This window comes from Mytilus trossulus, chromosome 1 (assembly GCF_036588685.1).
Source record: "Mytilus trossulus isolate FHL-02 chromosome 1, PNRI_Mtr1.1.1.hap1, whole genome shotgun sequence".
Classification (NCBI taxonomy): Eukaryota; Metazoa; Mollusca; class Bivalvia; order Mytilida; family Mytilidae; genus Mytilus; species Mytilus trossulus.
Genome location: NC_086373.1, coordinates 36,510,841 through 36,530,043, shown reverse-complemented (window position 1 = coordinate 36,530,043; position 19,203 = coordinate 36,510,841). Strand labels below are relative to the sequence as shown.

The window sequence follows — 19,203 nt, the reverse complement described above, 5'->3', positions numbered from 1 at the left end:
GTGGTAATAAGCATTATGTATAAGTATCACAACATTTGGTTCAGACAAACTAAAATTAGAGAAGGGAAACCAAATTTGATGTAAGGCAGGACAGACAAGGGTAACATTCCTAAGCTATGGCATGGGACATAAAAAAAAACTAAAATATGTTGTTGTTCAACAATAAATAAGAAATAATCTGATCATAGTATAGCACTTATATCTTATTTGAGGGATAGGAATAGTTTTAGGTATATTGTCACATTCACATAGATCATATTGATTAAGATATGCAACGTTCTACAATATAGTTACAGTTACAATATTAATTACTGAAGTATATCATTCTGCCTTTTGTATTCCGCTTCTAGGATGAGTTTGATTAAATGTATTTCTTCAGGGACTTCTGTAAAGCCTCTTCTAGTGACAACATTTTGTAAATGTAATAATAATCTGATTGAGATCATTTTTGTATGACTGGTATTTTTTATTTGTATGGTAGGAAATATAATTTGTGTTTGTCCTTCTTGATAGTACCCAGTGAACCCCATGCTACAGTTAACCCTATGTGTGTATAACCCTTGAAGAAATTTACCTGAACAAAACAAATAGAACAAGATCTAATCTGTACACAAGCCTTTGGATAAATGTGCCAGTATATGTCAGTTAGTTTTGTTATTTATTCTAGACAATCTTTGACAAAGAATACTAACTCAGAATGGGTACCAAATGAGAGCAAAAGCTTATATTAGCCTGCTGTCTGATGGTATCAAAACAAGGTCAAATGAAGAAAAAAATGTGCATAGGTGGAATAAAGATGAAAAATATATTGGAAATTATATTTATTATTTTCCTTTCATGATGTGATTGTACAAGTGCACAAACATTAGTAAACATAAATACACATAAAACTGATCAACAATAATATTATGTACCAATACCATCTCATGATTTGATGTAGAATTACAAGACATTCAATTTTACATTTTGATACCAAAAACTTGCATGATAAATTTAATTTTTAAATTATAGTTTTCATTTAAAAAATGTGTTCTTATAAATGGAACTCATTGAACAGAATCGTTAATGATTGCAAAACACCAATTTCAAAGTTCCAACCAAATGAAAAATAGTACTAAAATCAAAATATTGACCCAATGGATAACACAGTGTGCCAAAACAATGCTAAACAAATAGCTTTAAAATACTTATTGGTCTAAATCAAACCTGTTTCTTGGTGTATTATGATATTGTAGGTGACAATTGAAAATCAAGTTTTGAGATCTTTCAATCATTATACATTTTTATATCACAAAATTTTAATTATATTATTTGCATGGAAAATTGCACAAATGTATAAATCTTTCAACTAATATTTAAGATATATCAATATCTCTGGATTAAATACATAAAATATCACAAGTTTTACACTGACTTGCAGTTTTAATTTAATTCATACAATCAATTTTCTAACATTGCAGAAAGAAAACCTCTTGCCATATTTACAGCATGACAAAACTGAAATTAAAATAAAACCATGAAACTTTTACCTAATGAATTTATATTGGAAAGATGTCATAAAGCTGTGAGATCACCTTTTATGGTTAGTAATATCTAGAGTACAATATGCTTAAATTTAATATCTCACATGTATCATATCAGTAATAAGAAAATCTATGTGATGCCTTTACATCATGTAACATGGCACATCAACTGCAGATGCAGTATCATTTCACACTTCACTTTATTTAAGGTGGTACCTAACACTTTAACTAAAATTAATTTGGCTCATTAATTTTCATAAAATTTTGACATAGTATTTACTTTGACCCTTGGACAAAATTATAAAAATTTCAAAAAATTTGAACCAACCATTTTATCAGAAAATTACACTGGTTATATAGCAGTTTGACAAACACTAATTTTGATCTTTGAGACGCTTAATATTCCTTTAAAAACACAACGTAATTAAAACATTAAGCTGACTTTACAGAGTTATCTCCCTGTAATATTAGGTACCACCTTAAGATACAACTACAAACTTGTTTCTGTTTACATTTGAGCTGCGTAGTATATAAATCTACCTTATGCAAGTGCACATATACATGTACATGTTAACATATACATGTACATGTATACATAAGACTTTGGTTGATTTTGGAACATTTAAATACAAAACAGAAGTTGAATTTTGGTGTGTTTTGTAGAGTTCTTATAACAACAAAGTCTTCAAACAGTTACAGACTTTTCCTATAGATTTGTTTATCCCAACGTCGGTGAAGAGTTTTGTTGATACTCATTTACATAAGGTTGATTTCTATCTGACACTGCTCATTTGATGATCTGACATTAAAAATCTGAATACATGACTGTTGGTTTCTATGACAACACATAAAAAAGTTCCACAACATTCAACATGTTACAAAAATTTGACCGTAACAAACAAATGTTATAAATGCAACCCTGAAACTTCACAGTTTCAGCTGGAATTCTAACTTGGTACATTTTCATTACAAAATTATTTTTTTTTATCTAAATTGTTCAGCTAGAGAAATTTCTACAAATGTGGAGATTTTCATTTCCAAACTGCCATTGTCTTATGATAGCAAGTATCTAAACAATCCTTATATTCAGGAAAACTCAGTACATTAACTGTTTTCATGTGATATAAAAAGAAAAGCAATTGATAACATAGATAATAAACATGAGGTCATACAATTTAAATGAATACATACACCAAATGATTATATGAATTCAATGATGGCACCTTTTAGAGCATTTTGTACCTACAAGCTGCAAGGCAGATATAATTATGAAAGCATTTTTTTATATTTTTTTTTCGTGCAGGTTCATTTCAAAGTTATCTTGATTTTAAAAAAGACTGCAAATTATTCAAAACATGTATATTTAAAAAGCAAAATTTGTATTTTAAACATTCTTGTCCTTTTCTAAAGCTCTTTCAAAAAAAATTATTTTAAAATATTAAATAATGTTTAAATATCTGACTTAAGACCATTTGAACGGTAGAAATAGTTTTATTAGGCATATTCAATGTTTAAAGTTATAATACACTATTAACAATGTTAACTATAAAGTAACTCAATAGAATTTTTAAAATCAACGACAGTATATACAACATTACAACAGTTTTTCCCCCTATATATTTTTGGTCTCCATTTAATTCAATTTAAACAAAATAAATAAATAAATTGATCTTGAAAACAAACAAAAATGAAATTGTTGAGGTTATAAAAGTCAAAATTTTCTGTTGTTGTTTTACTTTGAGGTTTAAATTATTCAATTGACTCTTAACTAAAACAATTAATTGCCTTTAATAATCATATACATGTATCATTTTAAGGAATAACAATTTCATAAAGTATATCCAAACTTATCATTTATACAGTAAAAACAACATGATTTTATCCTAAAAAAAATCCATTTTTGATACAAAATATTTTCTAAAATGGTAAAATATCATCCAAAAAAAAGTAACAGCGTTATTTTTTCTCTCCAATGGCTCTGAGGATGTGCAAGAAGAGGTTAAGGATATCCAGATACAGGTTGACAGATGCAACAATATATTCCTCTGGGCTGTGTTTGTGCATCAGCATGTGGGTATCAAAAATGATGAAGAGTGAGAAGACCAAAGCACCTCCAATACCAATGGCTTTGTCCATTATTGGTGATGGGAAAAAAATCTGAAAATACAATATTGACAATTACTTTACATTCTACCCTGAATAAATATGAAATTTATTTTCAATCATTTTCAATATAATTGAATTGTATTGGACGGACATACAAGTGAGAGGTTTAGCTAGCTATAAACTAAGGCTTGGTCCACCATTTTCTGCAGAAGACAATGCCTGTGCCAAGTCAGGAGTGTGACGTTGTTGTTTATTGGTTGGGTGTGTTTGCGCTTTTGATTTTGACATTTGATTTGGGACTTTGTTTTGAATTTTCCTCGCAGTTCAGTATTTTTGTGATTTTACTTTTTAAAGTCATAATTTTTTATGAACTCATTTATTGTTACCAATATAACTTTATAATGAATCAAATTGTTTGTTTTTTTTCCTGGGCATTTTTATTGTGACAAGGATTTCCCCCCTGTGGCACCATTTTTTCATTACTGAAAGTTGAAAAAGTTGTTCAAATTTCCTTGTTTAAGTTTGGCGTTTTTACAAAGTTGTTTTATACAATAGTATCTTGGCGCATGATTTGTAATAAAATTATGAAAAAGTTACCTGCATCATGCCAGCTATGATCAAAATCATTAAAGCTGCAAATAACCTGAAAAAGAGACAATTACATTTTTTGATCTAGTTGTTAATGTTACATGTATTTATTATGCATACAGTAACTTTCAATTTAGGATTAAGATATTCACTTATAACATTTAATTATTGATATGGTATTGACTATAATAAAGCAACATTAGGAGTATTGTGAGAATTTTTAATCTTACCAGGTTTAAGAAGTTTAAAAGAACTATTTCCAGGTCGAAATGAGAATTTTTCTGTTTAATTGGTTATGAATTGAATAAACTAAACCAAATTGGTGGGAATCTTAGAATGTTTGATGAACATTTTCAGACAACTGTAGAATAAAATAATTAACCATCCTTGTTGAGGCAGGTCCAGTGTTATCCTCAGATATTTCATGTAGCATGTTGGTAAAAATGAAATTTGGAATACTATCTTGTTTCTAAAAATTATAGCATCACATCCATAACACTATCTGTATGACAATCAATTCAGATAGCATCACATTACCATGATGCTAAAAGGACCTGAGGAGAACACTGCAGGTCAAGGACTTTTAGATGACTTTTTACAAACCAGACCATTTATCTATAAAATTGAGACTAATTTAGTACATACCCTGCTCCCATTGAGCTGAAATCCCTCTTGCTTTGAAGTGTATATATCGTCAGGCCAGCTGTCACAGCAAACGTCAACATAAAAGCTTCAATAACAGACTGAACTTCATAAAATGTGACTGAAATATAAATAGAAAAATAGTTGTTAAAAAGAGTCAGGAAGTCATACACTCAGTCCTATTTACCATAAAATAGCTGTGCATGCATGTATTTTCACAAAATGAAAATTACATTTACACCAAGAAAATCTACAAATACAAAGCTCATCCAAATATATTCAGTGGCAGTGGTTCAAACAATATCATTTTGATCAGGAAAGAAGGGAGGTATTGCTTGAGATTGACAGCCAAAACAATATTTTTTTAAAAAGTATGATAAAGATGTCTTCAATACTAGACAAGTATCTATAAGGCTAAATTAAAGTATTTGGTTTGGCATACTGCTACTGTCATGACTGTATCAGAAGAAGAGCATTTCATTTTATGAATTCTTATGCATTATGTCTTCACTGTAAGATCAGAATGCTCAAACCTTATACATATGGTGTATTTTCTATCAACGGTCAAATGTTTACTGAAATAAATTGGGAACGTGTCAATGAACCACAAATGATTCCCCTGCTTGCATATAAAGTTATAATGGGTCACAACTAAAGATAAGATTAAGTGACACTACTCAAACTGTTACTTGATCTGAGTTATGTTTTAATAGGTATTGTGTATTATAAGTTTCATAACATTTAGTTGAGGAAAACTAAAGTTAGCAGAATGGAAAAGAAAAATTTTGCAATTTTTCAATTTGGAAAGGGGCAAAAATTGGTGTAAAAGTGAAACCTCTAAAATTCACACTTAAGCTGTGTTTTGTGGTAATAAGCGTTGTGTATAAGTTTTATAACATTCAGTTCAGTCAAACTCAAGTTAAAGAATGGAAACTAAAAATTCAACAAAATTCATAAAGTTGATATAAAATACATCCGACAGTTCTATATACTTAACTTCTAATCAACTGTTAGTAGAATTATAAGTACTTAATATTTCTCAGCTACTATCTAACTTAGCTTTGTCTTATTTATTTATATCGTAAAAGTACCTACCAACTACTCCTACACTATAAGCTTCCATCAAAGTCTGAAAAATAAATACAAGCATGAAATGATAAATTTTCAAAGTAAACAGAATTGAAATAATTGTGTATCCTTTAAATTCCAAGTTATTTTAGCAGGATTATTAAAGAACTACATTTTTAGTATACAAATATGTACCTATTTTTCATGTTTTTATACCACAAGGTTTTTTAATGACCATGACTATACATGATGGTGCTGCACAGGTAGAATTCTTTTGACACAAAATAATGCTTAACTGAATAGGTTAATCATTGTTTTTTGTTGTATATATATAGCAATGACGGTTTCCCAGTATGATTCTAGTGTAAATGCATGGATACTGATTAATTGTTTCCCTGATAGTATGTTCATTTATAATTAACTCATCCCCATTTCATTTCTGAACATGAACGAATTTCTATTTTCATGCATAGGCATCTTTCAAATATTTTCTTTTGTATTAAATTTTCAAGCAGTTTAAAGGCTTTTGGACCTGTGCAGATTAGTAAAAGGTTTTGAATTGTACTATTAATGAAATTTGTTAGACTAAGACCAAGACCGATTCTTCAAATGATTATTATTGTCTTTCAGTTTACCAGATATAAGTTAAAGTTTTGTGTGTACATGGATGGCCAATGTTGTAAACTGTACTCTTAGTTTTCTAATCAAATACTACAAAATGTATTATTTCATTTACTTACAAAAACTGTCAAAAGGATATAGTTGGTGGGTGTCTGATGTCTGTAAACCATCAATGCAAAGATCAAACCGAGTGAACCAATCAAGGCAACCAACAACATCCAGTTACTGAAACATAATAATACAAAATTATAATATCTGGCATTTTTCATAATCATTGAATATTCATACAAATGTATATATGTGACACAATATAGTTTCTTGTTTGAATTGTTTCACTTTTCATGTTGGGCCTTTTATGGCTGAATATACTGTTTGTGATTTTTCTCATTGTCAAAGGCTGTACAGTGGATTATAATTACTTACAACACTTCATTTAAACTCTGGTGTCTCATTGGCTATCATACCACACCTCCTTATTTTCATAAAAGAAATGCATTGAACCAATAAAAGCATTCAAAATGCTTTTGAATTGAGTAATCATACATTAGTTTTTGTCTTTTTATGTAGTTCATACATGTTTCTCGTTTTTATAGAGATTAGACTTGTTTTTTTTCCTGTTTGACTGATTTTAAAATCTTACTACATGTACTAACAACCAAACAATGATACTTTGAAGAATGATAAAAAACAAACTTGTGATTGATCTCTACTGAATCAAGCATTATCCAATACAAAGTTTAAGCTACGGATTGTCAATTTTGAGGTGGAAACTCTTTGAAAATCTCAAGATTGGAGCTTCATCTGTACATGTATCATATAAATATACTTTTTTTCCATCCAATTTAATAAAGTTTTCCCATTTTTTTTATTCTCTTAATATCATATCACTGTTTTAGATTCACCAAAAATGTATCTCTGTGTGAAACCAAAATGACAGATTAATTAATAGCTAATCTTATATCATAAATTACTTTGTTTGAACAAATGTAGTGGCTGTCTCACTGGAATAAATGACACCGGCTACTATTGTACTTAGTAAAATCTGTGCTGATAAAATTCCATACACTTTCCTTAGAAATCCTGTAAAAAATCAACATGACCAATATTAAATTTAGCAAATTATGTACTTAGGTGCTTAATATAATTGACTACTATTTTTGCTTCAGCTTGTATTATCAACTAACAGACTAATGTCTTTTTTTTACCCTACATGGCTATTCACTTTAATTTTGCCTGAAGTTTTCATAAATTATAACAAAATTAAAAAAAAAATCAAATTTGCCTGTGTCTGAATTTCAAAGAAAAGTAATAATCCAGAATCTAGTTTTTTTTATGATGGTCTATTAACATGTCTTTATGAGATGCTTTTCATAACTTTTCTAGACTTGATAATTAAAATCTTGACAATTTATTGTTAAAATCAGTTAGATTTACTTGGTTTTCTATCTCATTATGTTGGTGGGTTGATGTTTCATTAAAGTGCATCCTCTGTTATTTTTATGTTATCGATTTATATGCAATTTTGTACATCAACAAGCTGATGCAATTTTCACATATATCACAACAGTATCATCAGAAATGTTTGTGTCTGATATAAGGTTATATAGAATTATTATACATTTTTTTTTTCAGATGACACCTTTGTTGTAAGGCCCTGGGGTGAACACTGCCTACATGCATACATACCCATACGGACATAAACATGAGGCATACTTACCCATACAGACATAAACATGAGGCATACATACCCATACAGACATAAACATGAGCCAAAAATACCTATACGGACATAAACATGAGCTGTAAGGCCCTGTGGTGAACACTGCCTACATGCATACATACCCATACGGACATAAACATGAGCTGTTGCCACATTAGATCCATACATGAAATCATCCACAATGGATTCTTTCCCATCTTTGGTTTCCACTGGACTAAACATTTTTCTTTTTTTAATTTATCTACAAAATAAAATAATTGCTAATAAGATACAGATTTACAAGATATCACATCAATGTTTAAAATATTTATGATCATACTGTCTACACTCTACATGTCTGTGTGTACTGACTGTACTCTAATAAGTGAAAACCTGTTGTGTCAAGTAATGAAAATTTACAGCAGTTGCCCGTATGAATATGTAATACTTTATTTACAACAGTACATCAATTGATAAGCAACAAGTTCACTTTTTTATGAAGACATGCCAAAAAAAGCTGGTCATCAAATGGTGTAAAAAAAATCTGTAAAAAAGTTACAAAGAGGTAACATCTATAATTATGCAAGAATAAAATCAATACAGAAATAATTTTCATTGGACTTTTTTTCAATCCAAACTCCTTGCAGTAATATTAACGGTATTTTTACTGAAGTGGTTTTTGTGAAATTTCAAGTACAATGAAATATAAAGAGTTTTGTTAAAAATGTTGCAGCTAAAAAATAAAAACAGAGGATGCATGTTCAGAAAATAAGGAGGAACAGATAATCTGATTTCATTCAGTTTAATTTATTTTTGTTAGTTAGCCAGGATAATATCTACATTTCCAAATAATTGTAAATTGATAAACTGCAATATTGATCATTGCTAAAACATCATCTAACAACTGAACAAGGGATCAATACATGTTATCGCTATCCGTCTGCCATTATTGGACATCTCTAAGTCTAAGGTTCCTATAAAATTTAGACATCACAATAGAAAATATCAGACGTCTGAGTCCACAATGGAAAAGTGATTGTTGTATGACGTCAATAGAGCAAAATGCTTAGATTATCTGGGCAAGGCTTCCAGGTTATTTTTTTATTGTACTTGATCAGCACACCCGCAATTACCCTTATTCGCTCCCAGAATCTGATCCAGTTTTGCAATTGTTTCATTTCTGGTTTTATGGCATCCATTGTTTTTCAATGTTGTGTTTGTCAGTCAGAATGAGATACGATTTTTCTCGGATTTACACAATACTTGTTGGTAACTTTTTGTATTAATCTAAACAGTGTTCCAGCTAGGTTTTCAAAAGGGCAGGGTGCCAATCCTGAAAAAGGGCATTTAACGCGCGATATGATAATATGAAAAGGGCATATTTTAATAAAAGATGTTAATCAAACATTTGTGTTTATTCGTTGAATCACAGGTTATACAAGCACAACATCATTAGCCTAAATATAGAACTTTATCTTGCTACTTTTAAGGCTAAAAAAAATGTCAAGCAACTCGTCACACAAGTTTTTTGATCATTGCTTGGCACAGTTGAACTTTATATGCAGTATGTTTTGAAAGGAGACCTGTTTCATACTGTTTCTATGGTCTACCACATTTTACCAGTTTCACCTTTCTACCCCTGCTGTGCTTGATGGCAATACAGCACAAAACAGCTGTGCTCAGTAAATTCACAATCTTAGGATATAAAGCAACAGTGAAAAATAGTATCAAAAATAAAAATTACAGAAAAAGATGACCAAGGCACCCTACCAACACTTCTACTAAGACCCTCTTTAACTTTTGCCATAACTCAAAATAAATACCTAAACATATATATTCTTAAGCAAGAAGTATGGAGATATATTTTAGAATATGTAAATGGGTTACTCAATGCTAGGAAAAAATCAGATTGAGTTATCTTTCTTTATTCGGGTGTGCTCCTTCTTTGGAGGATTTTAAACAGTACGTAAATATTATGTTAATATGATCACAATATGGCGGCCGATTTTGTTATTTTCGTATCAAAAATGAAGGCAGTCAATGACAAATACGTCTGAATTTTCTGTTTATTTTACAGAAAACAAGTAAAACAATGTCTTCAACGAGTTTATTATGGTTATCCAACTTTCTGTCATTACGTTTCCTCCATGAAACTACGGTAAACATCGCAAATTGTGCCCAAGTTATTGTATCATACAATTTGTATGCACATTTCTTCAAAGATAATTGCCGACTGACCGATTCTATTTGAACAAATTAATGTTGATGATCATTAATGACCCATCCGATAAACGGATTACCTATAACAACAGATTATGACACCAGTTGTAACCATTGATTAGCTTGAGGTCGTAAACAAAGTCATAAACTTTTCCCCAGGTAAAATTTAGTAATATATCATATCAATAGGCAAATTTAAAATATGCAATCGATCTTCAAAAAAGGTAGGGCGCCCTGGAAACTGTACAAAAGGGCACAGGGCGCCACTCGGAAAAGGGCAGGCGCCGCGCCCTCTGAAAACGGCCTAGCTGGAACACTGCTAAAACAGTTGAACAAAGTGAACATTGCTGTCATGAATGATAATGATGAAAATAAATTTTGAGATCATTTTGAGATTTTTGTATTCTAAAAATTTGGAAAAATGTAGGGTATTTGCCATTGTGAATAGGTCCAATTACTGGGCCTTGTGAAATGCTAGAAAAATCCATGGACAGGTATATGATGCAATAGTAATCATGGTAATTTTTCTTAGAAATGACCATACTGATGGTTAAAAAGGTTGACAAAGTTAATGCTAATATCAGATGTTCATTGAACAGACTGAAAAGTACAACCTACAAAGAGGAATGTACCAGTCAACATAAAAAACCATGAAACCCCTGATTGGGCTGTAGTCAGTTCCAAAAGTAAAGAAGCGGTGCATCTGTAACAAAATATTTGTTCCGGCGTGACATTTGTTCTATCGGAACAAATTTCATATGAAATATGTTCCACCAGAACTTATGTCACTGAAAATATGTTCCAATACTATAAAATTTGTTCCGGAATTCATTTTTTAAACAAGTGTGAAATAAGTTCCGGAACAAAATATACAGCACCATGAGTTTTGTTCCAATACTAAAATTTAAAAGAAAAGGTGAAATAATTCCTGTGATATTAGTTTTGAACAAAGGTATTTAATAGAAATCAATGAAAATGTTCTGCTCGAACCTATTTCACAAAAAATAAGTACTGTGCTTACATGGGGTACATTTTTGTACATTTGCACTTTTTGATATATGACGAGCTCTGATATCCAACAGCAATGAACAGACTTAGCTCGTCTCACTCTGGCAAAACAGCCATTGGATTTTTTATTCTGTTGTAATAAAAACATAAACATTGACATTGTGTCTTGTAATTCTGGATCGATTTAGAAGGTCAGTTGTATTTATGACTTTACCCCATATCAGAATAGCCCTAATCTCAGAAAGCTTCTTGTTATAAGGCAAAGTGTTGCTAAACGTTTTGAAGGCTTGTAGAACGATTATACTATAAACATATATGTCAATAAATTATTTTTTTTTTTATATACAGAACTAGTCCAAATAATTATGACGTCTGGCAAGGCTATTTTATTTTTTTTTCTGGGACGCCTTCCTACGACGGTAGGAAGGCGTCCCAGAAAAAAAATCAAAATAGCCTTGCCAGACGTCATAATTATTTGGACTAATACAGAACTCGGAAGACATAATCATTACTGGATTTTTGGTTAAAATAATGATAATGAAAGCGCAAAGCCTTGTTCTTTTCTTATTCGTGTATGTCAAATTATGTCCCAATCGTATATATTGGTGTATCATTTTTATTTATAGCAGTTATACCTGTTTTAGTTGAATGTTTACGTGTTTTCCTTTTAGATTTTCCGAACCGGATGTTAACAAAAAGAAGTGCGAGACTCTCTAAAAACCATAAAGATCCAAAAGTAGAACGCAAAACAACGTACCTATTTGTCATTTCTTTTAAGTTTAAACAGTATTTATTAATGAATATTTACAAAACCTAGAAGCAACGGTCAATAGAAAACAGGAAATTTTAAAGCAAAGTCGTACAGCAAAGTTGTGGCTGCAATATTCAGAAATGGTCTAGGTTTTAAGACAATAAAGCAGAGAGAACCGGTAACTGGCCTCTTCATTTGCAAAGCATCCAAGAAATGTTGCCTTTTTTGGCAGCATCTGGACATAATTTGTACACGAAAACAGCATACGTCTACTTAATGACAATGCAATCTTTAGACGAAGATCATCCTGATGTTTATGCTAGTTTCATCAATGGGAATCATGTCCGGGCATCAGACGCAGCACTGGTACTGGGCTGGAATATCTTCAGACTTATTTATAGAGCAAGTTCTAATGAGAAGTGTGAAAACAGCGGGTGGATTGACGAGAGGACGAGGAATGACTGAAAGCCAGCGTTGGCTAATGTCCATGCCAGCATGTGCTGAGATCAATCAAGCTATGCAGGATTTGTCCGGAGTAGGATACTTTTCTAGTGAACAACACAAAGGCGAAACACATGCAAGACAAAAAAAGGACACTAACGACATACAAACTCTTCTCACGTTCTTGAAAAGTCGTAATCCATTCATTGATTCAGAGGTCACCGTTCACTACGAAACATCGAGACAGGAGTAGTAGCTGATAAAACCGTGAATGTGGATGATGCAAAAAAGGTTGGGACTTCCATTCTACAAGAACTAGTAGGAAAGAATATAGCTGTCCACACGTTTAGGAGAAAGAAACAAGCCATTACGCTTGGCAACAAAGTTCAGGCAAAACTTGACGGCGAACCTCTTCGAATCGATTCACAGCTCCTTTTTCAGAGATGCACCACTGCGGCACATGGTATTTTCGAAGATATTTCAGAGATATTTCAATTTGAATTATGTGGAGTTCCTTCGTCAATATTTGAAACCACTGGTCTTCCAAGAGAGCCTAAAAAATCAACCCTTGCCGAATATATGTGGAATTTGATTGGACTTAAACCAAAAGCACCAACTGAAACCCACTGTGATGGTGGTTCTCTTATACACCGTTTACCATGGGCAAAAGGAGCTACAGTTGACACCATATGTGTGACTTACGTCAATTATGTTAATAATCACTATACAGATGCAACTGTTGTGTTTGACGGATATCCATCAGTTCCAACTACAAAAGACGTGACTCATTTCAGACGTACTAAAGGAATCCTATCTCCAAAAGTCTATTTTAACAATGACACACCAATCAAAACAAAAAAAGACGAATTTCTTTCAAATTCAGAAAATAAACAGCACTTTATCAATACCCTTGGAGAAAAACTTAAAGACGGACATGTTCAAGTTATCCATGCAGAAGATGATGCTGATCTTAAGATTGTGCTTACAGCAATAGAAAAGTCGAAACAATATACAACTACCGTCATAGGAGAGGACACTGACCTACTCATACTGCTCTGTTATCATTCAAAAGATGCCATAAACAAGATTTACTTCAAATCAGAAGCCAAGCAAAACACTCACAAAATAAAGATTTGGGACATAACAGAGACAAGGAGAAAAATTGGACCACTTGTTTGCAATATTTTGCCATTCATTCACGCCTTTAGCGGATGATGCGACACAACATCTCGTATTTTTGGTCAAGGCAATGGGATTGTTTTCAAGAAAATTAGTACTAACATTAAACTACAAGACCATGCAGCTGTCTTTTGCCAGGAGTCCAATGTTGAGAGCATTCATAAAGCAGGAGAACAAATATTTGTTGCATTATATGGAGGGTTACAAGATGTTGAAACATTAGATATTCTGCGTTACAGAATATTTGCCTCTAAAGTTTGCGTTGGAAATATATATGTACAAGTGCACACTCTCCCACCAACATCTGACGCTGCTAAGCTACATTGCATGAGAGTTTATCATCAAACGCAAGTTTGGATTGGGAAAGGTGATAAATTAGATCCAGAGGACTGGGGTTGGCATGTTGAGGACAATAAATTGCTTCCAATTAGAGCATTACTACCACCGGCTCCCGAAAAGCTTCTTAGGATAATCCGATGTAATTGCAAATTGAATTGTGACACAAAACGATGCTCATGTCGTAAACACGGAATAGACTGTTCCCCAGCATGTGGGGAATGTCGGGGAATGAATTGTTCCAATACAAGTAACATTACAGAAGCCGATGAACTTGACGATATGTGAATGCATCAATATGCATGTACATTGCAGAGACATTTAACCATACATTAGAAAGACTTGTATCAAAATTGTCTGTTTTTTAATCAAAACAAAATCAAATAATTTCAAAGATAAATTTTTTATGCATTATTTGCCGTAGACAGACTAGACTAGTCAGTAATACTCCAATGTTACATGAAGTTCAAATATGGGATTCGGAAACAAGTTTTGAAAAACTTATATAAATCCGTCTCTCTGATTTCTTTTTAAATGATTCATCTTCAATCTATTTATTAAAGTCATAAAAAACCTCAAATTTAAAAAATAAATAATGCATATGTGAGGGTCTAGATGTGGGGGGGGGGGGGTCTGTTATTCTGTAAACATTTAATTTTCACCCCTTTTTCCTCTAATCTTCAAAAAATCAGACCACGCATTTCCTTAATCTTCATTTTTAAGGGCATTATTCTTTAATCATATACCCATCAAAACCCTCATTTGCTTTTTTTAATAACTCAATGGATAGTTTTATAATACAACTTATGTACATATACTTTTTCTGAAGAAAATTCTTTAATTTGTTCGTATTTAGAAGAAGTTTACATTATTTTCTTTTCTTTTCCCCCCGACATATTTTCCGTATGCATGTGACCTCCGTGTGACCCATCTCGTAAAAATGCGGTGATACGCATGGAAGTCCTTAAAATGAACTTTTATCTGATTATCTGATTGTACATGTTAAACACGTGTTCAATATCCATGCTTTTTGTTGATTGTTGACAAACAGTTGATTTCTTCTTGGTGTGCTAATAATCATATGATTGTAAACGCTGAAAAGTCTAAAGTTATACATTTCAGGCCGTTATCCATTGAAAGAACTGAGCTTTGTTTTAAATGTGGCGACCTTTCAATTTCAACAGTAGAAACATATACCTATCTTGGATTAGTTTTTACGGAACATTTAGATTACAACCGCATGGCCACTAATGTTGCGAAATCTGCGAGTAGAGCACTTGGATTAGTAATAGCAAAGTTTAAAACATTTGGTGGACTCCCGTATAACTGTTACACAAAACTATATGATACAATGGTTTGGAGTGTTATTAACTATGGTGTTTCAATCTGGGGTACAAAAAATTTCCCATGTATTGCTGCCGTACAAAATCGAGCAGCTCGTTTCTTTATGTGTGTAGGACGATATACGCCCAATACAGCCGTACATGGGGATATTGGTTGGACTCCGGTTATAGTAAAACAATGGAAATCTGTGCTAAATCAGTGGAATAGACTTCGAAATTTTGATAGTGGACGATTGAATAAAAGGGTCTTTGTATGGGCTGACAGTCAAGCCTTTTCAAACGCCAAAAACTGGAACTTTAAAATAAGAGACAAATTTAAAACGTGTGGAATTTTAGAGCGTTATAATATACATGATGAAAACGTACAATTTTGCGAAATAAAAGACACTATTTGTCATTCTGTTTTAAATGAACATATTTCCAAATGGCAGGAAGATTTAAACAGAATTGCCGCTGTTAGAGGAAACGGACAAAACAAGATTCGAATCTACAGACAGTTCAAAAACACTTTTGAGACTGAGTCATACCTTAAAGTGAACATGCCAACTTCGTACAGAAGTGCTTACGCTAAGTTTAGGTGTGGAGTAGCGCCAATTCGCGTCGAGACCGGGAGATACGAGAACCTAAGATTGCTAGAACGAACTTGCTTTTGCTGTCCTGACTCCATTGAAAACGAAGAACATGTACTTTTATTTTGCCCACTGTATGATGATATTAGGGACAGTTGTTTTAATACTTTAAATATTGATGGTTTTGATAATTTTTCTAGTCAAGATAAGCTATCTGTGATTCTAGGTGGTGTTAACAATATACGTTTGTGTGCCAAAACCTGCAGAGACATTTTAGATAGGAGACGTAGATTTTTATATACATGTAGATAGTTTTGTATTTGCTTGTTTTTTAATTTTTAATTTTTTAATATTTTTAAATTATTTTTTTAGTATATATATATTTAATGTTTTAAGCGGTGTGAAATTTGTTTCGAATTTGTAAATAATGGTCTCTCATAATTCTATATGAATGGCTTTTACATATGTGTAATTTGTTTTAATCAAAGTGTTATGTATTGCTCTGTAAAAGGTGAGACGTTAATAAAATATTGTATTGTATTGTATTGTTGATAATCGTTAAACTTCGGATTCAAAATACAACATTTAATTACCTGCCATATTTTCTCAACAACACTGACCGATTGAAAGATTTTGGTATGCATTGGTTCAAAAATTAAAATAACCTTATTTCACCGGTCACTCGTTTATTATCAGATTATATAATTATGACTTTATTTACTATACGGTTTTGCTAAGGGTATACGATACAGTAACAGTAGGACAACCGGAAGCTATGAAAGGCCGTTCATGTCAAAAACCCGATAAAGTAACGCGTTAACATTTAACGCGATAAAATCACATTTAACGCGATAAATGTAGTTTAAACGCGTTAAAATTATTTTTAACGCGTTAATTGATAATTTAACGCGTTAGGCAATTCACTACAAAAAATGACAGAAAAACTTTCTACTTTCGCCTTAACTAAGTTTTAAGACGTCAGGTTTTACTCGAAACCTCATAAATGAAATGGCCGGATGTGTCATATCTTCGTCAATTAACGCGATAATGTTGAGATTAGCAGAACATTACTTAAAAGCTTCTTTAACGCGTTAAATGCAATTTTAACGCGTTAAAAGCAACTTTAACGCGTTAAAAGCAACTTTAACGCGTTAAAAGCAATTTTAACGCGTTAAATGTTATCTTAACGCGTTAAATGCAATCTCAACGCGTTAAATGCAATTTTAATGCGTTAAATGCAACTTTAACGCGTTGAATGCAACTTTAACGCGTTAAATACAACTTTAACGCGTTGAATGCAACTTTAACGCGTTAAATGCAACTTTAACGCGTTAAAAGCAATTTTAACGCGTTAAATGTTATCTTAACGCGTTAAATGCAATCTTAACGCGTTAAATGCAATCTTAACGCGTTAAATGCAATCTTAACGCGTTAAATGCAATCTTAACGCGTTAAATGCAACTTTAACGCGTTGAATGCAACTTTAACGCGTTAAATACAACTTTAACGCGTTGAATGCAACTATAACGCGTTAAATACAACTTTAACGCGTTAAATGCAACTTTAACGCGTTAAATGCAATTTTAACGCGTTAAAAGCAATTTTAACGCGTTAAAAGCAATTTTAACGCGTTAAAAGCAACTTTAACGCGTTAAAACCAACTTTAACGCGTTAAAAGCAATTTTAACGCGTTAAATGTTATCTTAACGCGTTAAATGCAATCTTAACGCGTTAAATGCAATCTTAATGCGTTAAATGCAACTTTAACGCGTTGAATGCAACTTTAACGCGTTAAATACAACTTTAACGCGTTGAATGCAACTATAACGCGTTAAATACAACTTTAACGCGTTAAATGCAACTTTAACGCGTTAAAAGCAATTTTAACGCGTTAAAAGCAATTTTAACGCGTTAAATGTTATCTTAACGCGTAAAATGCAATCTAAACGCGTTAAATGCAACTTTAACGCGTGAAATGCAACTTTAACGCGTTGAATGCAACTTTAACGCGTTGAATGCAACTTTAACGCGTTAAATGCAGTTTTAACGCGTTAAATGCAGTTTTAACGCGTTAAATGCAGTTTTAACGCGTTAAATGCAACTTTAACGCGTTAAATGCAGTTTTAACGCGTTAAATGTTATTTGAACGCGTTAAATGCCTCTCTAACGCGTTAAATGCATCTTTCACGCGTTAAATGCATCTTTAACGCGTTAAATGCATCTTTAACGCGTTGAATGTAACTTTAACGCGTTAAATGTAATTTCAACGCGTTAAATGTAATTTCAACGCGTTAAATGCAACTTTAACGCGTTAAATATTATTTTAACACGTTAAAAACAACTTTAGATTAATATTTGTCAACCTGTCTTTACGCTTCGTCTTGAATAATTTTTGTTTATATGTCAAATGTTTCAGATACTTTACTTCGTCTTTTTGCATCATGTGATGTCTGTATCTAACATTATGGTTTACCATCAACTGGTAGTTTGACGTATACTTACATAAGTCTCTACAGGTGAATTTTGTAAAATAAATTTTAAAACAAGAGGCCTTTAATAGCGTACATCGAGCATCTCGTAAACCATGCCCAATAATGTAACGAATTTGTGCCAAAAGAAAGAGGATGACCATTTGATATCCATTGGGGAAGGAGGATGTTATTCTTTGTTTTTACTACTTTCTAAGTCGGTTTTTTTTTTCGCCGCGCAATCATTCATTTTCGACATTTTGACCTCTAAATACTGCGTTGTTTTGTAATATGGCATGTACGGAGAACAGATTATTTATCCCCCCTCTCTAAAATGGGCGCTATTATCAATGCCCTACCTGTAAAGCTGAAAGACACTGTCTCTCTGTCCGTCCGAATTTTGTTCAAGGTTATGATTTTCTTTCTTATATTGTTTGACTCTAACCCAATTGTTTTATTTTTTATTTACATTGAGTCATAGATCACATTTATTCGGTCAGTGTTTCATCATTAGTTTTTTTAATACTAGTATGTCATTTGATTGAGTAAAACCATTTCAGTTGATATTTCAAAGTGTCTTTCTATGTTGTGATTTTACATTATTGTTTCAAGTTGGATAGGTGTTAGTGCCTATCTATACG

At 32.1% G+C, this 19,203-nt stretch overlaps 1 protein-coding gene across 2 annotated transcripts; it reads right to left on the bottom strand.

The window, feature by feature from the left end:
* Positions 1-806: 806 nt before the first annotated feature.
* On the bottom strand, positions 807-12,203 carry LOC134723153 (protein lifeguard 4-like). 2 transcript variants are annotated; one of them, XM_063586793.1, is made up of 8 exons: positions 12,111-12,203; positions 8,391-8,509; positions 7,520-7,628; positions 6,668-6,773; positions 5,955-5,988; positions 4,863-4,980; positions 4,227-4,272; positions 807-3,680 (listed from the first exon to the last, which is right to left on the bottom strand). In XM_063586793.1, exons 2-8 carry the CDS (start codon positions 8,488-8,490, stop codon positions 3,480-3,482), a joined length of 714 nt encoding a protein of 237 aa, XP_063442863.1. In that variant the 5' UTR covers positions 8,491-8,509; positions 12,111-12,203; the 3' UTR covers positions 807-3,479. The 2 variants fall into 2 exon arrangements, with proteins under 2 accessions (XP_063442863.1, XP_063442867.1); XM_063586797.1 differs by lacking the exons at positions 8,391-8,509; positions 12,111-12,203 and adding an exon at positions 8,235-8,274.
* Between the last annotated feature and the right edge of the window lie 7,000 nt (positions 12,204-19,203).

Coding starts and splice junctions, on each gene's coding strand:
- LOC134723153 (XM_063586793.1), bottom strand. CDS start 8,490: ATGTTTAGTCCAGTGGAAACCAAAGATGGGAAAGAATCCATTGTGGAT. Junction 7,629..8,390: donor TCATGTTTATGTCCGTATGG/GTATGTATGCAT, acceptor GATTTTTTACAG/GATTTCTAAGGAAAGTGTAT. Junction 6,774..7,519: donor ACTACATTTGTTCAAACAAA/GTAATTTATGAT, acceptor ATTATGTTTCAG/TAACTGGATGTTGTTGGTTG.